At 37.3% G+C, this 26,435-nt stretch overlaps 1 protein-coding gene across 4 annotated transcripts in view; it reads right to left on the bottom strand.

The window, feature by feature from the left end:
- The window catches only part of PPP1R9A (protein phosphatase 1 regulatory subunit 9A), a 408,553-nt gene that overhangs the window by 156,225 nt on the left and 225,893 nt on the right, over positions 1 to 26,435 (bottom strand). For all 4 annotated transcript variants that reach the window (XM_033192833.1, XM_033192830.1, XM_033192831.1 and 1 more), the window contains exon 4: positions 26,259 to 26,379. In XM_033192833.1, coding sequence (XP_033048724.1) covers positions 26,259 to 26,379 — 121 coding nt within the window. The remainder of the gene's footprint in view (positions 1 to 26,258; positions 26,380 to 26,435) is intronic.

Here is a 26,435-nt window from a genome sequence, read left to right as displayed (position 1 = left end):
AAAAGAGCTCATATAGCCAAGATAACCCTAAGCAAAAACAACAAAGCTAAAGGCATAATGCTACCTGACTTCAAATTATACTACAAGGCTACAGTAACCAAAACAGCATGGTACTGGTACCAAAACAGATATATAGGCCAATGGAATACAATAGAGGCCGCAGAAATAACACCACATATCTATAATCATCTGATCTTTGACAAACCTGACAAAAACCACCAATGGGGAAAGGATTTCCTATTTAATAAATGGTGTTGGGAAAACTGGCTAGCCATATGCCAGAAACTGAAACTGGACCCCTTCCTTACACTTTATACAAAAATTAACTCAAGATGGATTAAAGATTTAAAAGTAAGTCTTAAAACCATAAAAACCCTAGAAGAAAACCTAGGCAATACGATTCAGGACATAGGCATGAGCAAAGACTTCATGACTAAAACACCAAAAGCAATGGCAACAATAGCCAAAATTCATAAATGGGATCTAATTAAACTAAAGAGCTTCTGCACAGCAAAAGAAACTATCATCAGAGTGAACAGGCAACCTACAGAATGGGAGAAAATTTTTGCAATCTATCCATCTGACAAAGGGCTAATATCCAGAATCTACAAAGAACTTAAACAAATTTGCAAGAAAAAAACAACCCCATCAAAAAGTGGGCAAAGGATATGAATGGGCACTTTTCAAAAGAAGACATTTATGCGGCCTACAAACATACGAAAAAAAGCTCATCATCACTCGTCATTAGAGAAATGCAAATCAAAACCACAAAGAGACACCATCTCACGCCAGTTAGAATGGCAATCATCAAAAAGTCATGAAACAACAGATGCTGGAGCGGATGTGGAGAAATAGGTATGCTTTTACACTGTTGGTGAGAATGTAAATTTTTTCAACCATTGTGGAAGACAATGTAGAGATTCCTCAAGGATCTAGAACTAGAAATACCTTTTTACCCAGCAATCCCATTACTTGGTATATACCCAAAGGATATAACTCATTCTACTATGAAGACACATGCACATGTATGTTTATTGCAGCACTATTCACAATAGCAAAGACTTGGAACCAACCCAAATGCCCATCAATGATAGACTGGATAAATAAAATGTGGCATATATACACCATGGAATATAATGCAGCCATAAAAAAGGATGAGTTCCTGTTCTTTGCAGGGACATGGATGAAGCTGGAAACCATTATTCTTAGCAAACTAACACAGGAAAGGAAAACCAAACATCACATGTTCCACTCCTAAGTGGGAGTTAAACAATGAGAACGTATGGGCACAGGAAGGGGAACATAACACACTGGGGCCTGACGGTGGTGAGATTACAGGTGTGAGCCACCATGCCCAGCAATTTCTGTCTTTTAGTTGATGCATGTAAACCACTGACATTCAAAGTGATTAACTGATGTACTTAAACCACTGACATTCACAAGTAACAAATATTGACTAATATCTACAATATTTTCTACTTTTTTCTATTTGTTGCCTTTGTACTTTGTTCCAACTTTTGTCTTCAACTCTTTTTCTGCCTTTTGTGGTTTTAATTTTTAATGAATCTTGAAGACTGAATTTTGGGGCTGGTTTCCCATGCTCATTCCCATGCTTATTTGCATCCCTTAAACTTTAATATAGTTGGTCTGCGCCACTAACAATATTTCACTGCAGACAGCATCAGTGATGAAAAGGTGAGAAGGTACTCTTTTCTGTTTTATCTTAGCTCTTTTACTTGTAAATATTAGGTGATCTCCTCTAAATAAGTGGCATTGTATTACTTCCCTGAATGCTTGAAATGTTTATTACACATTTAGATTTGGGATAGCTAGTACGGACATTTCTACAATATTCTTCCAATCCATGAATACAAGGTATCTTTCCATTTATTTGTGTCTTATTCCATTTCTTTCACCCATGTATTACAGTTTTCAGTGTGCATATCTTTCACTTCCTTATTTAAATATATTACAAAGTATTTTATTCTTTTAGATGCTATTGTAAATGGTATTGTTTTCTTAATTTCTTTTTCAGATAGTTCACTGTTAGTGTGTAAAATACAGCTGATTTTTGTATGTTGTCCACTCAGTAAACTTGATCCTGCAAGTTTGCTGAATTTATTTATTAGTTCTAACAAATTTTTGGTGCGTGCTTTAGCATTTTCTTTAATCAGGTCATGCCGTCTACAACAGGAAGAGTTTACCTTCTTCCCTTCCAGTTTGGATGCCTTTTACTTCTTTTTCTTGCCTAATTATTAGGCTAGGACTTCCAGTACTATGTTGATACGTGGAAAGAGTATCTGTGTCTTATCCCTGATCTTAAAGGTAATATTTTCAAATTTTCACCATTAGTATGATGTTAGCTGTGGGCTTGTCATACGTGGACTTTATTGTGCCATGGTACATTCCATAATAGAAAACAACATAGAGGTTCCTCAAAAATTAAACTGAAATACCATATGATCCAGCAATCTACTTCTAGGAATATATTCAAAGGAAATAAAATCACTATGTGGAATCACTATTTTCCATGTTCATTGCAGCATTATGCACATAGCCAAAATATGAAAAAAAAAAAAAAAAAACCTAAGTTTCTGTTGATGGATAAATGGATAAAGATAATGTGATTTTACACACACACACACACATGACAAAGTATTATTCGGCCTTAAAAAAAGGAAATCTTGTTAATTGCAATAACATGGATGAATCTGGAAGACATTATGCTAAGTGAAATAAGTCAGACACAGACAAGTTCTGCATGATCTCATTTATATGTGGAATCTCAAAAAGTCAAACACACAGAAACAGAGAGTAGAAGGCTGGTTATCAAGGGTTGGGGGGAGTGGGGCAAATGGGGAGAGGTTTATCAAAGAGTAGAAACTTTCTGTTATAAGATGAATAAATTCTGGAGGCCAAATGTATAGCACAGTGAGTATAGTTAACAATAACGTGTTGTGTACTTATAATTCACTAGGAGAGTAGATCTTAAATGTTCTCACCACACACAAAATTAACTATGTGAGCTGATGAAACATTAATTAGCTTGATGAATATGTTAATGATGCACTCATTTCACAATGTACATGCACATCAAAATATTACAATTTTTACTTGTTAATTATACTTCAATAAGCCTGAAAAAATAAAAACAAATTAAAAATTAAAAGAAGATTTGGGACAGGAACTAGAACTAGGAAATGTCAAATAAAATATTAGCTAATTCATGTGATCAAACCTCTCTTTATCATATTTGCTAGATAATACTTCCCAGGTAGTACCAGCCCAGATAATAATGAATTAGCTCTTAGCCTCCTACAAAGCCAAGCCAAGACTCCTTTCTCACAGGGGCCTCTGCCAGGGGCTTCATAAGGAGGAAAACTGAATGTTGTGCACTGATTTAGGCACTAGTGACTCAGTGGAGTAAATACCAATAAAATCACCACTAATATCTTTGTAACCAAAATAACAAATTGACTTAGAAATACCCGAAAGCAGAGTTCCTCTAATCATCTATATCAGAATTACCTGGAGGTACGTGTTTAAAATACAGTGGGCCCCACTCTGACAGCAGATCTCACCAATAAGTATAATAAGTCTGAGATCTACGGTCTTATTATATCTAAGAGGTTTTAAATGGAAAAAAAGAAAAAAATAGTAATATTTGTCTTCTAGCAGGACAGAATGGCCAGGCAGCTATGGAATGCCAATAAAGACTAAAACAGACCAAAACAAGAGATGATATCTGAAAATCACAGATGACACCAGAAAGCTAAGCAACCAATAGGAAGATACGACAGTTCACTAGAAACTGATTATAAAGTGCCAGAGTGTCCAGAGCTGTACATTGGAATAATATGGACAGCTATATAAAATACAAGTAACTTAGTCTAACCCTAATGTGCTAAATCAAATTCAACAAAGAGGGCCAGGACTTCAACCTTCAGAGAATTCCCTGGGATATTCAAGGATACTTCATAGCTGAGAAGACTTACAGGAGTCTCCTCTGTTCCTAAATTCATTCTACACATTCCAGTTAGTATGAAATAATAATATAAAATCAAGTCATTGGATAAAAGAGAAGGAATGATTATAATGGAAATATATGTAATACATATTAGATAACACATAAGATATACAAAATGCACACTGAAGACATCATAATTCAGCTTTGTCTCTTTATATGTATCATCCAACAAACTGCACTGACTTAGGTCCATACAGTTTCACAATGGTACTTCCTCTAACTCACCTCATTATCATTGGCTCTATGTGTTCCTCAAATCCATTCTGCGTACTACTCATTAAAATATTAATTTAGTCCATAGAATAAACACATATTTATGATCTACAGATTTTCAACAAGGATGCCAAGACCATGCAATGGAAAAAGACTAGTCTTTTCAAAAAATGCTGCTAGAAAACTAAATATCCATATGGAAAAGAATTGAAGCTACGAATATATCCCTTCCTCTCACCTTATACAAAATTAACGAAAATGTGTCATAGACCTAAATATAAGAAAGACTAAAAACTACAAAACTCTTAGAGGAAGATGAATGAGTAAATCTTTATGACCTCAGAATATGTAGAGTCTTCTAGGATATGAGATCAAAGTACAAGTGACAAAAAACTAGATAAATTGAACTTCATCAAAATTAAAATATTTTATGTTTCTAAGGAAATCATCAAGAAAGTGAAAAGGCAACTCATAAGTTAAAAGAAAATGTGTACGTATTATGTATCTGATAAGAGGCTTCCGTCCAGAATATCATAAAAAACTGTAACTCAACAACAAAACAACCCAATTTTAAAATGGGGAAAGAATCTGAATATTCATTTATCCAAAGCAGATATAAAAGTGGCCAATAAGCACATGAAAAAAATGTTCAACATCATTAGCCACCAGGGAAATGCAAACCAAAACTAAAATGAAATACTTGATACCCATTCAGATAGCAATAATCAAAGAGATAAAAACAAGTGTTCATGAGGATGTAAATAAATTGGAACCCTCATACACTGCTTGTGAATAGGTAAAATGACACAACTGCTTATGAAACCACTCTAGTCGTTCCTCAAAAGGCTAAACACAGTTATTATATGACCCAGAAACTCTACCCCGATACATTCCCAAGAGAAATGAAAATATGTCCACACAAAAACTATCACATGAATGTTCATTGCAGCATTATTCATAAGAGCCCAAAAGTGAAAACAACCCAAATGTCCATCAACTAATATCAAAATGAATAAACTAAATGTGGTATTATCAAGTCAATGGAATATTATTTTGCAATAAAAATGAATTAAGTACTGATAAATGCTACAACATGAATGAACCTTGAAAACGTTTTACCAGTTAAAAAAAAAAAAAAAAGCCAGTTACAAAAGACCACATACTGTATTCCATTTATATGAAATGGCCAGGAAAGCCAAATATATAAAGACAGAAAGTAGATTTGTGCCTATGGCAGAGAAGGGAGAGGAGAGCTGGGGGGAAAGGAAAGTGTTAATGGATTTGGGGTTTCTTTTTCGGTGGTAAAAATATTGGGTGGTAAAAATTCTAAAATGAATTGTGGTAATGGTTATATAACTCTTGAATATACACAAAACCACTGAATTGTACACTTTAAATGAGTAAACTATATGGTATATGAATTATATATTAATAAAGGTATAAAAAATAAATCTTAGAGAACAATTTTATCTGAAACACCATCAGCTTCACCATTCCAATAAAATATATTTCTAATCATTTGGCCTAGTTTTCAAGTTTCTTCAGCATTGGGTCTTCACCTAATTCTGATATTTTCACCCTAAACTATCATCCTTGACATTTAAGTTTTTTTACTATCTGTCCCCTATCTGCCTTCACCTCACCCTTATTTCACCATGTACAAGACTGAAATACTTTACCTATAGAAAATAGGAATGTTGGTCAAGTTCGAGAATATTTATTTCTTATTGTGGTGGTTTCATTAAAACTAATTAAGGCTGGGAGTGCTGGCTCAAGCCTGCAATCCCAGCATTTTGGGAGGCCAAGGCAGGCAGATTGCTTAAGCCCAGGAGTTTGAGACCAGACTAGGCAACATGGCGAAACCCCATCTCCACAAACAAAAAAAAAAAAATTAGCCAAGTGTGGCAATGTGCACCAGTGGTCCCAGCTACTCTGGAGGCTGAGGTGAGAAGACTGCTTTAGCTTTGGAGGCAGAGGGTTGCAGTGAGCCAAGATTGTGCCACTGTACTACAGCCTGGGTGACAGAGTGAAACTCTGTCTCAAAAAAATAAAAATAAAAAATAAAAGTACTCTTATCTCCTGGCTGGTTGGGATGGGTCATGCCGGTAATCCCAGCACTTTGGGAGCCTCAGACGGGTAGACCACTTGGGACCAGAAGTTCAAGACCAGCTTGGCCAACATGACAAAACCCCGTCTCTACTAAAAATACAAAAAAATTAGCCGGGCACAATGGCATGCCTATAGTCCCAGCTACTTGGAGGCTGAGGCAAAAGAATCACTTGAATCCAGGAGGCAAAGGCTGTAGTGAGTCAAGATTATGACACTGCACTCCAGCCTGGGCAACAGAGCAAGACTCTGTGTCAAAAAAATAAAACCAAATAAGCAATTATAATTGATTGAAAAGTAATTAATGGATTAAATATTATAGTAGATTAAAAATTCTAGAATACTGTACATATGCCTTCTCCCACTTGATCCATGTGGTTAGAGGGACAGAGGCTCTGTTCTCCCATACAGTAGGTCCAGAATCACTTTTTCCCTTTGTTAATCATTCTTCCCAGAAATTTAGAAAAGCATGGCCTTCTCTAGTTCTCTCTAGCTTACGCTCCACTCCCCTACAGTGGAAAAATGAATGGAGCTACAACTACCTACTTCTACTTTCATTTCTTCTTTTCTTTCTAGCAAGTGGCAAGACCTGGGTTCACTTTGAGCTACTTAGCCATCTCTCCTATTTTCTTCCAGTATAGCCTTTCTACTTTTCCTCTAGCTCTAAGTAGTACCGCATTTGGTAGCAGTGTGGTAGTAATATTAAAGATTTGCTTTAAAGGAAAACAAAAGACATAAAGTCTTCTAGCTAATTCCAGACTCACCTAGTTTAAATACTCCGCCAAATTAAGGCTACTCATGATGAGGTTGGGAGTAAAAGCTTCAGGGTTTTTTTGTTTTTTTGTTTTCCTTTATGTAATGTACATGAAACAATGAAGTACAGATCCCACATGAGGGAATATAAAGAAAGTTGAAATTCAGTCTTCATTCTAGCTGCCAGGCCATACACCAATAAGATTGCATCTTTCCAGAGAAGGCATGATTTTTCAAATTTGCAAAAAAGTACTCTACGAATTAGCAGTGTCCCTACCTTACTGGATAAGACAGTCTAGGGCACTGGTTCCCAAATTGCCTCACTGCAACAGAATAACACGAAGCAATTTTGAAAATTACAGATTCCTGAAGTTGCACTTTCTGCAAAAGTCTCATTCAGAAGACATGAGGCAAAAGCACAAAATAGAAATTTGGGTTGTGATATGGTTTGGCTTTGTGTCCCCACCCTAATCTCATCTTAAATTGTAATCTCATAATCTTCACATGTTGTGGGAGGGACCCAGTGGTAGGTAATTGAATCACGGGGCTGGTTTTCCTCCATACTGTTCTCGTGATAGTGAGGGAGTTCTCGTGAGATCAGGTGGTTTTAAAAGGGCTTCCGCTTCGCTCTGCACTCATTCTCTCTCCTGCTGCCCTGTGAAGAGGTGCCTTCTGCCATGACTATAAGTTTCCTGAGGCCTCCCCAGCCATACTGAACTGTGAGTCAATTAAACCTCTTTTCTTTATCAATTACCCACCCTTGGGTATTTCTTCACAGCAGTGTGAGAATGGACTAATATAAGTTGTTTCCTGATTTTGTCTATTATGAGTAAAGTTGTCATTCACATGCAAGACTTTATGTAGACATATGTTTTCATTTCTATTGGAAAATATCTTGGAGTGGAATTGCTGGGTCAAAAAGTTAAGTGTATATTTAACTTAAAAAAAAAAACTTCCAAACTGTTTTCCTAAGTGGCAGTGAAATTCTGCATTCCCACCAGCCATAAGGGAGCATTTCACTTCTCGACATCCATGTCAGCACTTTATATTGTTAGTGTTTTTATCTTTAGCCATTCCACTAGGTGTGCAGTAATATCTCATTAAAGTTTTAATTTGCATTGCTATTACGTCAAATATATTTTCACACACTATTGGCCAGTCAAATGTTTTCCACTTTGAAGTGGCTGTTGAATCTTCTGTCCATACTTTAAAAATTCAGTGGTTATTCTTGTTGTTACTAGTGTTCTTCATATTCTAGATACAAGTTCTTATATATATTTGCAAATATTTTCTCCTTGTGTATGTCTTTGCTTTTCATTTCTTAACTGTGTTTCTCCAAGAACAAAAGTTGGATACAGTGAGGTTCAAGTTCTCAGTTTTTTCTTTCATGGTTCATACTTTGTGTCCTGTTTCAGAAATCTTTGTTTAACATGATTTTATAAAGGTTTTCACCTCTGTATTCTTTTAGAGGTTTTATAATATTAGACCTATGTCCAGATCTACAGTTAATTTTGAATTAACTTTGTATATGGTGTGAAATAGGGTTTGTAGTCCAATTTCTTATTTCTCCATATGGATATCTAATTGTTCTAGCACTTTGTTGAAAAGGCTATACTTTTTCCAATGCAGTTATCATGGTACTTTTATTGAAAGTCAATTGGCTGGCACAATGGCTCACTCCTGTAATCCCAGCACTTTGGGAGGCCAAGGCGGGCGGATTATGAGATCAGGAGATCGAGACCATCTGGCTAACACAGTGAAACCCCATCTCTACTAAAAACACAAAAAACTAGCCAGGCGTGGTGGCAGGTGCCTGTAGCCCCAGCTACTTGGGAGGCTGAGGCAGGAGAATGGCGTGAACCCGGGAGGTGGAGTTTGCAGTGAGCTGAGATCATGCCACTGCACTCCAGCCTGGGTGACAGAAAGACACTCCATCTCAAAAAAAAAAAAAAAAAAAAAGAAAGTCAACTGACTACATTTTCATCTATTCCTGACTTTTTTCTATTACATTGATCTATATTTTTATACCAACGTCATACTGTCCTGATTACTGAAGCTTTATAGCAAGTCTTGAAAAATCAAATAAGGTCAGTCCTCTAACTTTGTTCGTCTTTTTCAGAATTGTTATTCTTGATCTCTGCATTTCCATGTGCATTTTAGAACAACCTTGTCAATTTCTCCAAAAACAACAACAATAACAACAACAAAAAGCCTGCTAGAGTTTTGATTGGGATTTCTTTGACTCTACAGATCAATATGGGGAAATTTCACATCTGAAAGACAGTGAGCCTTCTGTTCTATAAACATCATGTATGTTTACATTTATTTACCTGCCAAATATCCTATTGTCATCAACCTTAATTTCATTTCAACAAGACTTCATTTTTTTCCAGCAACATCCTCACATTAACTAAAAGCATTAAGGCAAGTCACACCCTGAAAAGACTTGCATCTTTTATGAAACTTTGCCCATAAGTCCTTTCTCTACCCTTTCAAAAGCCTTTTCTTGAAGGTCCAGCTCAAATAACTTCTCTTTGAAGCTACCTGCTTATCCAAGCTTATGATCTTCTCCATCCTTTGAACCTCTTCTATATCATTGTATACCTCAAACTAACATTACATATTACCAGATATTGTTTGATATTTCTTGATGTATAAGGTCTCTTTAAGCAGACAGATTGCAAACTTCTTGGGTCTTATAGCTAAACCAAGAGCAATAAATATGTTTTCCTAATCTTACTAAGTCATTTTAGGAAAAGAAATAATTCCTTTTATTTGTGGTTTTATTTTCTGGATGGGACAAAAGTTAGGATGTCAAATATTAGGAAGGTATTTCTGACACATACCTGTTGATGAGACTTAAAAGAAGCAAATGTTCTGCTGAGTTCTCTGTCATTATGTACATGCCATTCTCTTTCCTATAATCACATATTCTCCTGCCAATCATCATTAAAGTGCTATTTTCTCAGACTATCCAGAAAACATCTTTCCTGACTAAATGTTACATGACCTTAATACCATTTTTAACTTTGTATCTTTGTGCATGTTTATATATGACTTGCATCATTTTATTTATTTATGATTTTAATTTTGAAACAAGGTCTTGATATGTTGCCCAGGCTGGTCTCAAACTCCTGGGATCAAGCAATCCTCCCACCTTGGCCTCCCTGGTAGCTAAGACTATAGGTGCATGTCACTGTGCCCAACCATATAATTTAATATTTAGTTGCATTGCTTTATAAAAGTTATTATGTTATGTAAAGATGTGTTATGGCAGAGACTTTGTGTTACAAGTTGATTCTAGACTACCTTAATGCCTGAAATTATGACTTTTATTTCTTTTTAACTTATACATAAAATAAAATAGAATGCTATGGAATTAACATGTGCTTAATATATTCTTTGATAGCAATAATTCATCAATGTTTCTGAGTGACAAATGACTACAAATGGCAATCCTGCCAAGCAATTTACATGGCACTACAAGTTGGCTGACTTAGGGACATATATGGAAGATAAAGGCAAGAAGAAATTCTTTATTTTTCACATATTTAACTTAAAATATACTTTGTATTTTGAAATCCAAATTAAAGTTGAGTTATGGCATTTGAAGGATGAACAGAATTGGCTTCCCAGCAAAAAAAAAAAAAAAAAAACAAGGAAAGCTGAAACCTTAATCTCTCAAACACAAAGACAATCAATGTCATACTTTCGTGAGGCAAAATGATTAATAATGCAACTTTAATAAGTGAAGAGCACTTGAGAAGGCAAACTTTTTTATGTTTTATTTTTTATTTTTATTATACTTTAAGTTCTAGGGTACATGTGCATAACGTTTATATCATGTATAACTCCCCAATGCAATCCCTCCCTCCTCCCCCCTCCCCATGATAGGCCCCAGTGTGTGATGTTCCCCTTCCCGAGTCCAAGTGATCTCATTGTTCAGTTCCCACCTATGAGTGAGAACATGCGGTGTTTGGTTTTCTGTTCTTGTGATAGTTTGCTAAGAATGATGGTTTCCAGCTGCATCCATGTCCCTACAAAGGACGCAAACTCATCCTTTTTGATGGCTGCATAGTATTCCATGGTGTATATGTGCCACATTTTCTTAATCCAGTCTGTCACAGATGGACATTTGGGTTGATTCCAAGTCTTTGCTATTGTGAATAGTGCCACAATAAACATACGTGTGCATGTGTCTTTGTAGTAGAGTAATTTATAATCCTTTGGGTATATACCCAGTAGTGGGATGGCTGGGTCATATGGTACATCTAGTTCTAGATCCTTGAGGAATCGCCATACTGTTTTCCATAATGGTGGAACTAGTTTACAATCCTACTAACAGTGTAAAAGTGTTCCTATTTCTCCACATCCTCTCCAACACCTGTTGTTTCCTGACTTCTTAATGATTGCCATTCTAACTGGTGTGAGATGGTATCTTATTGTGGTTTTGATTTGCATTCCTCTGATGGCGAGTGATGATGAGCATTTTTTCATGTGTCTGTTGGCTGTATGGATGTCTTCTTTTGAGAAATGTCTGTTCATATCCTTTCCCCACTTTTTGATGGGGTTGTTTGTTTTTTTCTTGTATATTTGTTTGAGTTCTTTGTAGATTCTGGATATTAGCCCTTTGTCAGATGAGTAGGTTGCAAAAATTTTCTCCCATTCTGTAGGTTGGAGAAGGCAAACTTTTTTTAAAGGGCAAAAATTTAAGGATGAGTAACAGGAATCCTAAATAATAGATTATAAAAAAAAACTTTGAAAAGGATTTTTTTAAAAAAAACAAGTATGTACAGAGCTAGTATTTACTGGGAAGAAAAAAATAAAAGCAAAATACAGGTTTGTACACTATCGATAGATAGAATAATCAGAAGTGAAAGAAAGCTAAGGTGATAATTGCCTTAATGGGCAAAAATAAAGAAAGAACAAACTAGATAAAAAAAAGTCTGAAAATAAGCATCCTGTCAATTCTGATAGAATGCAATGAAAGAAGTACAACTGAAGGGACTAAGTAATCTAATCAGAAGAAAGATAGCAGAAATGCTGGAAAAATATAAGTAGAGAAAATAATATGCTTGCTTCATTGGTTTGGTTGATTCATCCAGTTAGTAATTTAGCAAAAGTAATTTGATCCTGACTATAGTAAAAGGACAGAGAGAGTTACTGGGATGTAAATTTAAATAAGACATGGTCTCGGTTTGAGGATACCATACACATACACAAATACACACATGTACACATACACGTACATGTATGTGTATATGCATATATAGGATATGTGTTGCAGGCATTAGAGACATAGGAGTGTGATAAGCCGTAAAAAAAATGTTAAGTGTGCTAAGAAAGGTATGAATAAAACAGGTTGATGTTAAGAGGAGGGGCTGCTGACTCTTTAAAGTGAAGATAAAACGAGAGCAACAAAAAGACTGAGAATAGATGGATTCAGAAGTCTCAGTGTTTTTCCAAATAACCCAAGAAAGTCATCAGCCCTAATGCATAATACTGTTTTTTGAAAAAAGTAAATGGCAATATGACCCTCACAAAGACTAGAGATTATTGAAAATTGCCTTTAGGAAAAGTAATAGAACAAACATGAAAAACTAAAGTTATAAGGAAATTTGCCAATAAAAAAAATTGATTCCTGAAACTGGAATCATTCCACTCACAAATGTGTTTGAATGCTTATCAAGAGTCTAATATAGGCCAGGCGTGGTGGCTCACGCCTGTAATCCCAGAACTTTGGGAGGCTGAAACAGGAGGATGGCTTGAGGCCAGGAGCTCAAGACCAGCCTGGGCAACATGGTGAAAATCTGTATCTACTAAAAATACAGAAATCGGCCAGGCATGGTGATGTGCACATGTGGTCCCAGCTACTTGGGAGCAGGAGAATCGCTTGAACCTGGGAGGTGGAGGTTGCAGTGAGCCAAGATCACATCACTGCACTCCAGCCTGGGTGACAGGGCAAGACTCTATTTCCAAAAAAATAAAATAATAATAATAATAATGAAATCAAATAAAATGTAATACACTTAGACATGGTCTTCAGGTCCTAGGAATTCATTCCAAAGAATGATGCACAATAATTTTATGTAAAAATGCTTACCTCACCAATACCCTGAAACAACATACTAGTAAAACAATATGTAAATGATGTATACATATATCGATATTTGTAATACAACAGCATAATATATCCTTAAAGTCTATTATGAAAACTAATGACATGACATAAGTATAAGCACTAGAGTCAGATATCCTAGGTATACAGGCAGGCCCTGTTACTTATTTGCTATTAGTGATAGCATAAGGAGGCAGACAAATTTCTAGGCAGACGGGGACAGGTGCCTGGTGAAACCTGACCTACAAGCCAAAGACAGTTTAAAGCCTGAAAACTGAGCTACCAGTCAGTTCATAGAGCCCATGACTGGAATGAGAACTTCCTCAATGCCTTTTAACCAATTGAATGGTGCTTTTTCCAGGCAAGCCCATGGACCAATCAGCACGTACTCTCCTATTAGGAGCCCATAAAAACCCTGGACTCAGCCTCACAGAGGCCTACCTGCTCTTGGGTCCCTTCTCTGCTGAGAGATCTCCTTCTGTCGCTCAATATAATTCTTCTCTGCCCTACTCAGTCTCTGGTGTCGAAATATCTAATTCTTCTTGGTCATGGCACAAGAACCCAGAATTCGCCACTCTGCAGGCAGCAGGAGCAAACGAGCTGTAACACGAACAAGGTATAACATTTCTTGGGGATCTCAGACCTTGGGACTCTCTGGGTGAGAGCAGTAATAGCTCTTGGGGGATCAACAGTTGCTAACATCTCTGAGTTTTCGGGTGTCACCACATTCCCCTTGTCTAGATGCCAGTACCCAAGGCCGAAGCAGGTTGCTGCACACCCAGCCCAGCCACAGACTGAGTGCGGGTCCTGTGGCAGGTGCAGCATCCAGACTGGGGCGCAAGCCAAGTGCAGCCTGCAGTGGGCGGGTGAGCAGCATGAGCCTAGTGAACCTGAGCAAAGAGGCATCAGCCACAGAGATTTCCAGGCAAAGCGGCACCAAAGGGATCATGTAACACTGGAATCCTCCCTCCTGCTCACCAAACTATGGGAGAAAAAGAGCTGCTGGGTGTGATTCTCACCCACTACTGAACTACAAAAGCCCTGACAGTTGGTTCAACATATACAAATCAATAAACGTGATTCACCACATAAACATAATTAAAAACAAAAACCATATGATCTTCCCAGACAGGGAAAAAGTTTTCAATAAAATCTAATAACCCTTCGTGATAAAAACCCTCAAGAAACTAGGCACTAAAGAAACATACCTCAAAATAATAAGAACAATCTATGACAAACCCACAGTCAACATTAGGCTGAATGAGCAAAAAAACTGGCAGCATTTCCTTTGAAAACTGGAACAAGATAAGTGTGCCCACTCTCATTACTCCTATTCAGCATAGTACTGGAAGTTCTAGACAGAGCAATCAGGTAAGAGAAAGAAATAAAAGATATCCAAATAAGAAAAGAAGAAGTCAAACTATCTTCATGGACAATATAATTCTATACCTAGAAAGCCCTACACTCCACCAAAGGGCTTCTGAAACTGATAAACAACTTCAGGAAAGTTTCAGGAGACAAAATCAAGGTACAAAAATCAGTAGCATTTCTATACACCAATACCATTCATGCTGAAAGGTGAATCAAGAACAAAATCCCATTTACCATACCACACACAAAAAATAAAATACCTAGGAATACATCTAACCAAGAAAGTGAAAGATCTCTATAAGAAGAACTATAAAATACTACTAAAAGAAACTACAGATGACAACAACAAATGGAAAAACATTCGATGCTCATGGACTGGAAGAATCAATATTAGTAAAATGGCCATACTGCCCAAAGCAATCTACAAATTTGACACTATTCCTATCAAACTACCAATGTCAGTTTTCATAGAACTAGAAAAAATACATAAAATTAAAAATTCAGATAGATCCCAGCACCTACCTCCTGAAAGATAAAAAAAAAAAAAAAAGTTAAAATTCATATAGAATCTAAAAAGAGCTGAAATAGCCAAAGCAATCCTAAGCAAAAAGAACTAAGCAGGAGGCATCACATTATCCAACTTCAAACTATAATGCTACAGTAACCAAAACAGCACAGTACTGGTACAAACACAGACATATAAACCAATGGAACAGAACAGAGAACCCAGAAACAATGCCCCATGCCATTCTGTTTTCATGCTGCTGATTAAGACATACCCAAGATTAGGTAATTTATACAGGAAAAAGGTTTATTGGACTTACAGTTCCACATGGCTGGGGAGACCTCACAATCATGGCAGAAGGTGAAAGGCACATCTCACATGGCAGGAAACAAAAGAAGAGTTTCTGCAGGGAAACTCCCCTTTTTAAAACCATTGTATCTCGTGAGACTCATTCACTATCATGACAACAGCGCAGGAAAGACCCATCCCCATAATTCAATCACCTCCTAGCAGGTTCCTCCCACGACATGTGGGAATTGTGGGAGTTACAATTCAAGAGGAGATCTGGGTGGGGACACAGACAAACCATATCATTCCGCCCCAGCCCCTGTGAAATCATATGTCCCGACATTTCAAAACCAATTACACCTTCCAAACAGTCCCCTAAAGTCTTAACTCATTTCACTATTAACCCAAAAGTCCACAGTCCAACATCTCATCTGAGACAAGGCAAGTCCCTTCCACCTAAGAGCCTGTAAAATCAAAAGCAAGTTAGTTACTTCCTAGTAAGAGCCTGTAAAATCAAAAGCAAGTTAGTTACTTCCTAGATACAATGGGGGTACAGGCATTGGTTAAATATTGCTGTTCCAAATGCAAGAAACTGGCCAAAACAAAGGGGTTACAGGCCCCATGCAGTCTGAAATCCAGCAGGGCAGTCAAATCTTAACGTTCCAAAATGATCTCCTTTGACTCCATGTCTCATATCCAGGTCACATGATGTAAGAGGTGGGTTCCCATGGTCTTCGGAAGCTCCACCCCTGTGGCTCTGTAGGGTACAGCCTCCCTCCCAGCTGCTTTCATGGGCTGGTGTTAAGTGTCTGTGACTTTTCCAGGCATAGAATGCAAGCTGTCAGTGGATATACCCATCTGAGGTCTGGAGGATGGTGGCCCTCTTCTCATAGCTCCACTAGGCAGTGCCCCAGTAGGAATTCTGTGTGAGCACTCCGACCCCACATTTCCCTCCCACACTGCTCTATCAGAGGTTCTGCATGAGAGCCCCATACCTGCATCAAACTTCTGCCTAGGCATCTGGGCATTTCCATACCTCCTCTGAAATCTAGGCAAAGGTTCTCAAACCCCAATTCTTGACTTTTGTCCACTCGCAGGCTCAACAACATATGGAAGCTGCCAAGGCTTGGGGCTTGCACCCTCTGAAGCCACAGCCCAAGCTCTACCTTGGCCCCTTTCAGCCACGGCTGGAATGGCTGGGAAACAGGACACCAAGTCCCTAGGGTGCAAGCAGCATGGGGACCCTAGGCCCAGCCCATGAAACCACTTTTCCTTGTAGGCCTCCCAGCCTGTGATGGGAGGGCTGCCTTGAAGACCTCTGATATGCCCTGGAGACATTTTTCCTATTGTCTTGGGGATTAACGTCCAGCCACTTGTTACTTGTGCAAATTTCTGCAGCTGACTTAAACTTCACCTCAGGAAATGGGATTTTCTTTTCTCATTGTTAGGCTGCAAATTTTCCAAACTTTTATTCTGTTTCCCTTTTGAAACTGAATGCCTTTAACAGCACCTAAGTCACCTCTTGAAGGCTTTGCTGCTTAGAAATTTCTTCTGCCAGATACCCTACATCATCCCTCTCAAGTTCAAAGTTCCACAGATCTCTAGGGCAGAGGCAAAATGACACCAGTCTCTTTGCTAAAACATAACAAGAGTCACCTTTTCTCCCATTCCCAACAAGTTCCTCATCTCCATCTGAGAACACCTCAGCCTGGACCTTGTCGTTCATATCACTATCAGCATTTTGGTCAAAGCCATTCAACAAGTCTCTAGGAAGTTCCAAATTTTCCCACATTTTCCTGTCTTCTTCTGAGCCCTCTGAACTGTTTCAACCTCTACCTGTTGTCCAGTTCCAAAGTCGCTTCCACATTTTTGGGTGTCTTTTCAGCAATATCATACTTTACTGGTAACAGCTTACTGTATTTGTCTGTTTTCACACTGCTGATAAAGACATACCTGAGACTGGGTAATTTATATAGGAAAAAGGTTTATCGGACTTATAGTTCCATGTGGGTGGGGAGGCCTCACATTCATGGCAGAAGATGAATGACATGTCTCACATGGCAGCAAACAAGAGAAGAGCTTGTGCAGAGAATCTCTCCTTTTTAAAACCATCAGATCTCATGAGACTCATTCACTATCACAACAACAATGTAGGAGTGACCCACCCCCAAAATTCAATCACCTCCCACCAGGTTCTTCCCACAACATGTGGGAATTATGGGACTTACAATTCAAGATGAGATTTGGGTGGGGACACAGCCAAACTCTATCACCTACAGACATCTAATCTTTGACAAAACTGACAAAAATAAGCAAGGGTTTACAGGACTCCCTATGCAATAAATAGTGCTGGGATAGCTAACTAGTCATGCTCAGAAGAAAGCAACTGAACCCCTAGCTTTCATTGTATACAAAAAATTAACTCTAGATGGATTAAAGATTTAAACATAGGACTTCAGGCTATAAGAATCCTAGAAGAATCCCAGCACTTTGGGAGGCCGAGACGGGCGGATCACGAGGTCAGGAGATCGAGACCATCCTGGCTAATACGGTGAAACCCCGTCTCTACTAAAAATACAAAAACTAGCCGGGCGAGGTGGCGAGCGCCTGTAGTCCCAGCTACTCGGGAGGCTGAGGCAGGAGAATGGCGGAAACCCGGGAGGCGGAGCTTGCAGTGAGCTGAGATCTGGCCACTGCACTCCAGTCCGGGCGACAGAGCGAGACTCCGCCTCAAAAAAAAAAAAAAAAAAAAAGAATCCTAGAAGAAAACCTAGGAAACACTATTTAGGACACTGGCCTTGGTAAAGAACTTATGACTAAGTCCTCAAAAGAAACTGCAACAAAAGATGGGGCACAGCAGCTCATGCCTGTAAGCCCAGCACTTTGGGAGGCCGAGGCAGGTGGATCACCTACGATCAGGAGTTCGAGACCAGCCTGAACAACATGGTGAAACCCTGTCTCTACTAAAAATACAAAAATTAGCCAGGCATGGTGGCATATGCCTGTAATTCCAGCTACTCAGAAGGCTGAAGCAGGAGAATTGATTGAACCCAGGAGGCGGAGGTTGCAGTGAGCCAAGATCACACCATTGCACTCTAGCCTGGGCAACAAAAGTGAAACTCCATCTCAAAACAAACAAACAAACAAAAAACAGAAAAGAGAAGAAAACTTGATGAGTGGGACCTAATTAAACTAAAGAGATTCTGCACAGCAAAATAAATTATCAGCAGAGTAAACAGACAAGCTACAGAATGGGAGAAAATATTTGCAAACTATGCATCTGACAAAAGTCTAATACCCAGAATCTATAAAGAGCTTAAACAACTGAACAAGCAATAAATAACCCAATTTAAAAATGGGCAAAAGACATAAACAGCACTTCTCAAAAGAAGGCATACACGCAGCCAACAAACATATTAAAAAATGCTGCATATCACTAATCATCAGGGAAATGCAAATCAAAACCTCAACGAAATATCATTTCACACCAATCAGTATGGCTATTATTAAAAAGTCAGAACAACAGATGCTGGTGAGGCTGTGGAGAAAAGGGAATGGTTATACGCTCTTGGTGGGCATGCAAATTAGTTCAGTCACTGTGGCAAGCAGTTTAAAGATTTTTCAAAGAACACAGAAGTACCATTCAATCCAGCAATCCCATTACTGGTAGATATCCAAAAGAAAACAAATTGTTTTATCAAAAAGACACATGCACTCGCATGTTCACTGCAAACCTATTAATGACAGCAAAGACACAGAACCAACCTAGTGTCCACTAACAGTGGACTAGACAGAGAAAATGTGGCACATATGCATTATGGAATACTATATACCTATAAAAAAGAATGAAATCATGTCCTTTACAGCAACAAGGATGCAACTGGAGGCCATCATCCTAAGCAAACTAATGCAGGAAAAGAAAACCAAATACTGCATATTCTCACTTATAAATGGGAGCTAAATGCTGGGTACTCATGGACATAAAGATGACAACAAGAGAAACTGGGAACTAATAGAGGGAAGAGCAAGAGAGGGAGGCAAGGGTTGCAAAATTAACTATTGGGTACTATGATCAGTACCTGGGTGATGGGATCATTCATACCCCCACACCTTAGCATGACACAATATACCCAGTTAACGAAAGTGCACATGTACCTCCTGAATTTAAAATAAAAGTTAAAAAAAAAAAAAAGAAAAAAAGAAGAAAGAAAGATACAAGATGCAAAGTATCCCATGCAACAGAAAGGGTAAAAATAGACTTTTGGCTGGATTTGCTCTTTGCATTCAGAGGTCAGAGATCAATGTAAAAAAGAGGAATCCTATGACTAAAATACTGATTCTACATAGTTCTTCCTGTTTACCTTAATACTGAAAACATTAAGGGGGACAAATAAAGCTTCATGATATTTGATTGTTATTTTCGTCAAAAGGATGTCCATTTAAACTCTTTTCTCATTTCAAAGTGATACATTCATTAAAGAAAAAATTTGAAAATCTGATAAACAATGAAAAAATAAGGAAATAAAAACCATCTTCAATGTTTTTATAGGGAGTGAGTGAGGGAGGGAGGAAGAGAAGTGGAGTTCTATGGAGTTTGCTATATAAGGGGCTTTTCAATTAACCTTTTTATGGAGGTAAACTGTGATGATTAAGGTGGAGACAAGTTCAAGAAACTAAAAATGGGGAGAAGAGGAGGGAGAGATAAAGAGGACTGGGTGGGAGATGAGGGGAATAATGGATTAAAAAGGCAGAGGTTCAGGTTTATTCCCATTATAGACTTCTCCTACAACTCACTAGAACATGAGCTAGCAGAGTATTAAATATAAAAATGGTTACTGTGATGGGAAAAATTTTCTGGTGTCTAATATCCATTTTGCTTGTATCTTTTCTCATGAGAAGACAACTTTTAGATGCAAACTCATAGAATAGTAACACTGATAATCTCTCTCAAATCTTAGCTGTAATGAAAAGCCCAGAGAAGACAAGGGAAGACTCTCAGTGGTTAAAAACAAAAGAATACCTAGACAGAGCTCTGTATCAGACCATCCCAGACTACAAAGAATAACCAGTTCTATGGATTATCTAAACTTTTCAAAAATTTTCCAGGATAGCAGAGGAAATAGCCTGTTTCCCCTGGAAATACTGTCCACTGGAATGGAATTTATGGGAACATACCTGGCTAGTTTGTAAAAACCATCTCATCCTGGCCAGTTTCTCAATAGTTTCCATGTGCTTACCATAAACAAAAGTGCACAACAGCACTTTTCTTCAGTCTCACTATGATATTGCTGAGATCCTGCAATTCTGAAAATCAGAATCGATAGGGATAAGGCTAATGAAAATACATAAATTGGATTATTCTAGGGTTTGTTTAATGTTACTGGATAGTTACTTATTGATACAATGTTTCTGGGAAGGGAAAAAACAATAACCCTACCTCAGGGGGCTTTTGTCAACAAAGCCACCAAAGAAGAATGACAGGGAGACCAGCTGGAGCAACATTAATGAACTTTGGTCAACAGAGATCTTCCTCAAAATGCTAGATACTGAAGTTTTAAACGTATGTGAAAATTGTGAAAATACATGCCAAAGCAGTAATAGTCCAAATCTAAGGGGTGAATAGGCAAAATATTTTATTAGAAGACTAAACATGACAGTGTACAGAGAGGAAACCATCAACTGGGGAACCATGACAGAATCAATTAAAACAAGTTTCCATCCAGGGTTCTCTTAGGCTGGAGGGTACTTCAGGCAAAGATGGATCCTAAGAGGGGGTAAGTTTGCTGCAGGATAAGCAAAAGAATGGGACTCTTTATCTATTGTATATGTTAGTATATCCCAAAAGATGGGGGAAAAAAACAATTAAAATCATTTAAAAACCAATACTTGAATGAGGATAAACTACATAGAACATTAATTTCATATTTGTTATCTCTTCCAGTAAAATTGAAAAGGACAGTGATTGAAAATGATGATGAGCAAAAGCTTGTGAAACAAAAACAGGACCCAAAAACAAAGTGGATCCAAAATGGATTTTTCATTTGCCTCTAATTTAGCACATTATTATTAACATCCTTTGTCAGTTACCATCCATGTGATTTACTCTACAATTCAGCATTTTGAGTTGTTTTTATGAAACTAATTTTGCTTTAAGGAATCATGAACGAGGACTGGAAAATCATTAGTGTGTGAAAGTGTCCTGTGTGCAATCCCAAAAATTACATTTATGACAACAAAAACTAATAGTATATTTAATATTATTTTACTAAAAATTTAGAAATGAAACAGGAAATAGCAATGACTGTCATGTCATTCATCTAAATTATAAGCCACTCTGTAAAAGGCAGGTAGCACAAAAACAGAACAGAGAAAAATGATAAGCCTAAGCAAAGGTTTCAAAAGTGATTAAAAGCCCCAAATGGTGGCACTCGCTTATACTCCCAGTTACTTGGGAGGCTGAGGTGGGGAGTTCACTTGAGCCCAAGAGGTTGAGGTCAGCCTGGGCAATATAGTGAGACCTCGCCTCTAAAACTAAAAAATAAAAATAAAAAGTGATTAAAGCACAAGTATTCACTCATTCAACAAATATTTACTTAGCACCCTCTAAGTTTAAGGCATCAAAGGAGAAAGTACACACATGAAAAGCTTGACAAAAGAAAATTCTGAAGGTAAGAGATAATATCAAAGAATAATGAAGGGTCAACACTTTTCAACTATACTGGATAAACTCAGGAGGATAAATACTCAGGACAAATTTTTTAAAGTACTCAAAATGTGGTGAGAGTTTACAAGCCATTTAAGCAGGAATACAAACAATCACAATGAAAAAGCTTCTTGTGGGGGCAGGAAGGAGGGAGGAGGGGAGAAAAAAACGTTCTCTCTATATATACATGTATGCTTATTTAATATTCCTTGAAGGAGGTATGACTAAATCTGAGATTAAATTGAAACAAACTTTCTTAAATAGAGTTATTAAGAATCTAAAGCAAGCTAGAAAACAATACTCTGTCTCAAAAAAAAAAAAAAAAAAAAAAGAATCTTATCCTTTCAAGGCTAAGAGGAACTACCTTACAGAATATCTAACCCAGAACTTTAATTCCGTCAATAAATGAGGTCTGATGAGTAATTTCCTTGGGGTGGAAACCTTATCATTTTTAGTTTTGAGAAACTATACACAAGTCATATATATTGTCTACAAAATCTGATATTCTATACCAGCCAAAAATTTTTTTAAATCCATACACTAGAGCCATTCAACATTTTTGTATGTATTAATTTTAGGCTTTTTCAGAAAGAGAATGACTGACAGATAAGGACAAAAAGGAACAAAGAGAGAGAAAAGAAGAAATAGAATATATACCCTACATAAGAATGGCATCATATCAATCATACTATTTTGTAAATCCTTAATGGAATATTTTTCTATATCAGTAAGTATATATAACTTAAAATGTATTATTGACTAGAGGAAGTGCACTTTGTATAATTTTTGTATGTTGATACCTTTTAAATAGTAAACATCAGTAAATAGTAAACACTGTGCAAATGAGCACACCAGTAGTGGTGGAAATCATAATTTAAAAGATATAAATCTGTTGTAAGTATAATAATCATTTTATTTTCTCATTTTCTTATACCCACACACATATGCACATATACAACCACCCTCAATTTTCTTATTAATAAACAAGAAAATGTGTTGATTATAAGAACTCTGAAGTTTCTGTGACCTCTAAAATTTTGATTCTGTACTTACGTTGTACACCTTTAAGAGTTTTCCATGAGGCTTTTCCCATAATAACTACTTTTTAAATTAAGTTTCAAGCTTACTCTTACTTGGTTCAAGAACAGTTTCATATACACAAATAGCACTGTGGAAGGTGCTTAACACAAACCTAGTTAATGCTTATTCACACAAACTTAGTTAAATGCTTACCACAACCCGCAATGTAGACAACATGAAAATTAAGTAATTTGTTCAATATCCCCAGAAGATAAGTAGAGGGAATGGAATGAAGGCTCCTGGTTACATTATCTTAAAGATTCTGTCCATTCCATCATATCAAGTTTTTTATTGTTTTGTTTTGTTTTTTTGAGACTGAGTCTCATTCTGTCCCCTAGGCTGGAGCGCAATGGCACAATCTTGGCTCACTGCCACCTCTACCTCCTGGGTTCAAGCGATTCTCCTGCCTCAGCCTCCTGGGTAGCTGGGATTAAAGGCGCCCACTACCATGCCCAGTCAATTTTTGAATTTTTAGTAGAGACAGGGTTTCACCATGTTGGCCAGGCTGGTCTCGAACTCTAGACCTCAGGTGATCCATCCGCCTCAGCCTCCCAAAGTGCTGGGATTACAAGCTTGAGCCACCTCGCCTGGCTCAAGTTGCCTGTCTTAATATATTCACTAGGGCATTTATTAAGCACCTATTATAACAACAACAGGATTAGCATACTAGGAAAATACTCATTTAAAAGAACTGAGGAAATAAATGTACACTGTGACTGGTAAAGCAGAGTTCTAATATAGTTATAAATAATGAAACCATGTAGAAGAATAAATAATTAGTAAATAGATTAATAGAAAAAAAAACCTAATTTTAAAACGATTGAGGGAAAAATAACTATGTCTATGTTTAGAACAACAGGAACTGGTTAACTACTAAGTGCAAAATTTTCTTCTTCTTTCTTTTTTCTTTCAGGACACCTGTTACATGCTATGAATGTAAAATATTCTGACTTTTTGTTCTTTTAATCAAGTTGTACTTTGATTTGGCTTTCTGGATGGTTCATAATAACTAAGCATGTTTGAATACTAACTGTAGCATTATTTCCCACCATCTTAAAATTTTCATCAAACTTAATAAGAAATGAGATGTATTTTACAAACAAGTTTTAGCTCTCTTGGAAGAAAGGTGGTAAATTAATAACTGGAAATACTACCACCATTATCTATAATTTATTAAAGGGGCACAAAGAGGTTATTTCCTTAACTACTCTGAAAAGGAGGAAGACTGTTAGTAAGTTACTTTAAGACACAAGATAGTCATATTCCACATTCTTTGTTTTAAATGTAGTCAGCTGAATGTTCACTCAAAAGATTTATTTCAAACCTTCTCTATGCAAAGCATTATACTAAGTGCTATAGGAATACAAACAAAGCTACTGACTAAGATGTTATGCCTAACCTCATGGAAAAGAAGATGCAATAAGGTGTGGTTTTCTATTTACATAAATCAATTTAGCTCTCTTTGAGAACTATCAGTGGGTATCAATATGCATTTTTAGGATTAAAACAGAAACAACGGGCCAGGCGCAGTGGCTTGCACCTGTAATCCCAGCACTTTGGGAGGCCAAGGCAGGTGGATCTTGAGGTGACTTGAGGTCAGGAGTTCAAGGCCATCCTGACCAACATGGTGAAACCCTGTTTCCACTAAAAATACAAAAATTAGCTGGGCGTGGTGGTCCACGCCTGTGGTCCCAGCTACTCAGAAGGCTGAGGCAGGAGAATCACTTGAACCTGGGAAGTGGATGTTGCAGTGAGCAGAGATCATGCCATTGCACTCCAGCTTAGGCAACACAACGAGATGCCATCTCAAAAAAAAAAAAAAAAAAAAAGTGCTGCTCTGGGTCTCCTCATAGATTCACAAATTCTTTCCAACATGCTTTATTATTTCCTGATAAGATGGTCAAATGATACATACTTAAACATAAAAAAATTTAAAGCTATTCATTAAATGTACATAAAACAACATAATATTTCTTTGAATTTAGCAGTCAGACATTTGGGTCTACTTTTATTATATTGCCAACTGCTATGGTTTGAATGTTATGTGTTGAAAACCATCCTTAATGCAACAGTGTTGAGAGGTGAGACCTTGAAAAGGTGATTAGGTCATAGGGCACTGCCCTCACAAGTAGATTAATGTCACTATCGTGGAAGTGGACTTATTTCCTTGAGAGTGGGTTTGTTATAAAAGCAAGTTTTGCCCTTCTTGCTCTCTCTTACTTGGCCTTTGCACCTTTTACCATTGGATGACTCACCTGCAGGGTCCTCATCAGATGTGGCCCCTTAATCTTGGACTTCCCAGCCTCCAGAACCATGAGTCATATACATTTCTGTTCATTATAAATTACCCAGTCTCAGGTATTCTGCCACAGCAGCACAAAACAAACCAAGACACTACCTTCTGCTTCTAGCCCCACCCTGATATATAAGAGCCAAGTATGAGGGTTAATCAAAATCTTGGCCATAGATAGATAGATAGATAGATAGAGCTTGAGATTATGAAAGCTAAGACAAAACAGTGATTATCTGGATGCTCTGCTGTGTACTAGAATTATCCAAGGTGCAGACTGCCAGACCCCTCTACTGGAGATTTTAATTCTACTGGTTTAGGTGTACCCAAGAATCTGTGTTTTTACATAAATGTATTTGGAGAAACACTGACCTTCAGAATTACCAACAATACAGAATTAAAGTCCCTAACTTACCATATACCTGTTTCATTTTTTAAGATGCCAGAACTACTATCATTTCTTTCAATATTTCTGAAGTGAAACTATGTGCTGACCTCCATAGTACACATTCTCAACTATATACACCCATGTTGCTGCCCAGTTCCCACCAGATAGATATATGGATAAAGACAGGTATAGACTGATAGATCTACCCATTCATTTACCTAATATAAATTAAAGAAAGCAGATATTTTGCCTGCATATCAGAAAATAATTTAAGTGTTTTAAGATTTCTCATATCTGAGAAACCTGAAATTCTGTCCTAAAAAATCAACAAACAAAAGCAAAAAGCTACAACTGAAGGAAACTTACAGGAAAGTTCCCTAAAGATTTTAAGTTATTAACAACAGCCCTTAATTTACCTGCCATCCCGTTGAGCAGCACCACCTTCTGTTACCGTCTTGACGAATATTCCCAGCTTTTCAAGTCCAGCATCTGCTCCAACACCCATTCCAATAATACTTATACCAAGACCATCCTCATCTATTAAAAAGAAAAAAAGGGGGGAGGTGAAACAACCTAAGTTTTACACTAGTCTG

Source organism: Trachypithecus francoisi, unplaced genomic scaffold (genome assembly GCF_009764315.1).
Source record: "Trachypithecus francoisi isolate TF-2019V2 unplaced genomic scaffold, Tfra_2.0 Lachesis_group4, whole genome shotgun sequence".
NCBI lineage: Eukaryota > Metazoa > Chordata > Mammalia > Primates > Cercopithecidae > Trachypithecus > Trachypithecus francoisi.
The sequence above is the reverse complement of the archived record's forward strand: the minus strand, read 5'-3'. Positions and strand labels throughout refer to the sequence as shown.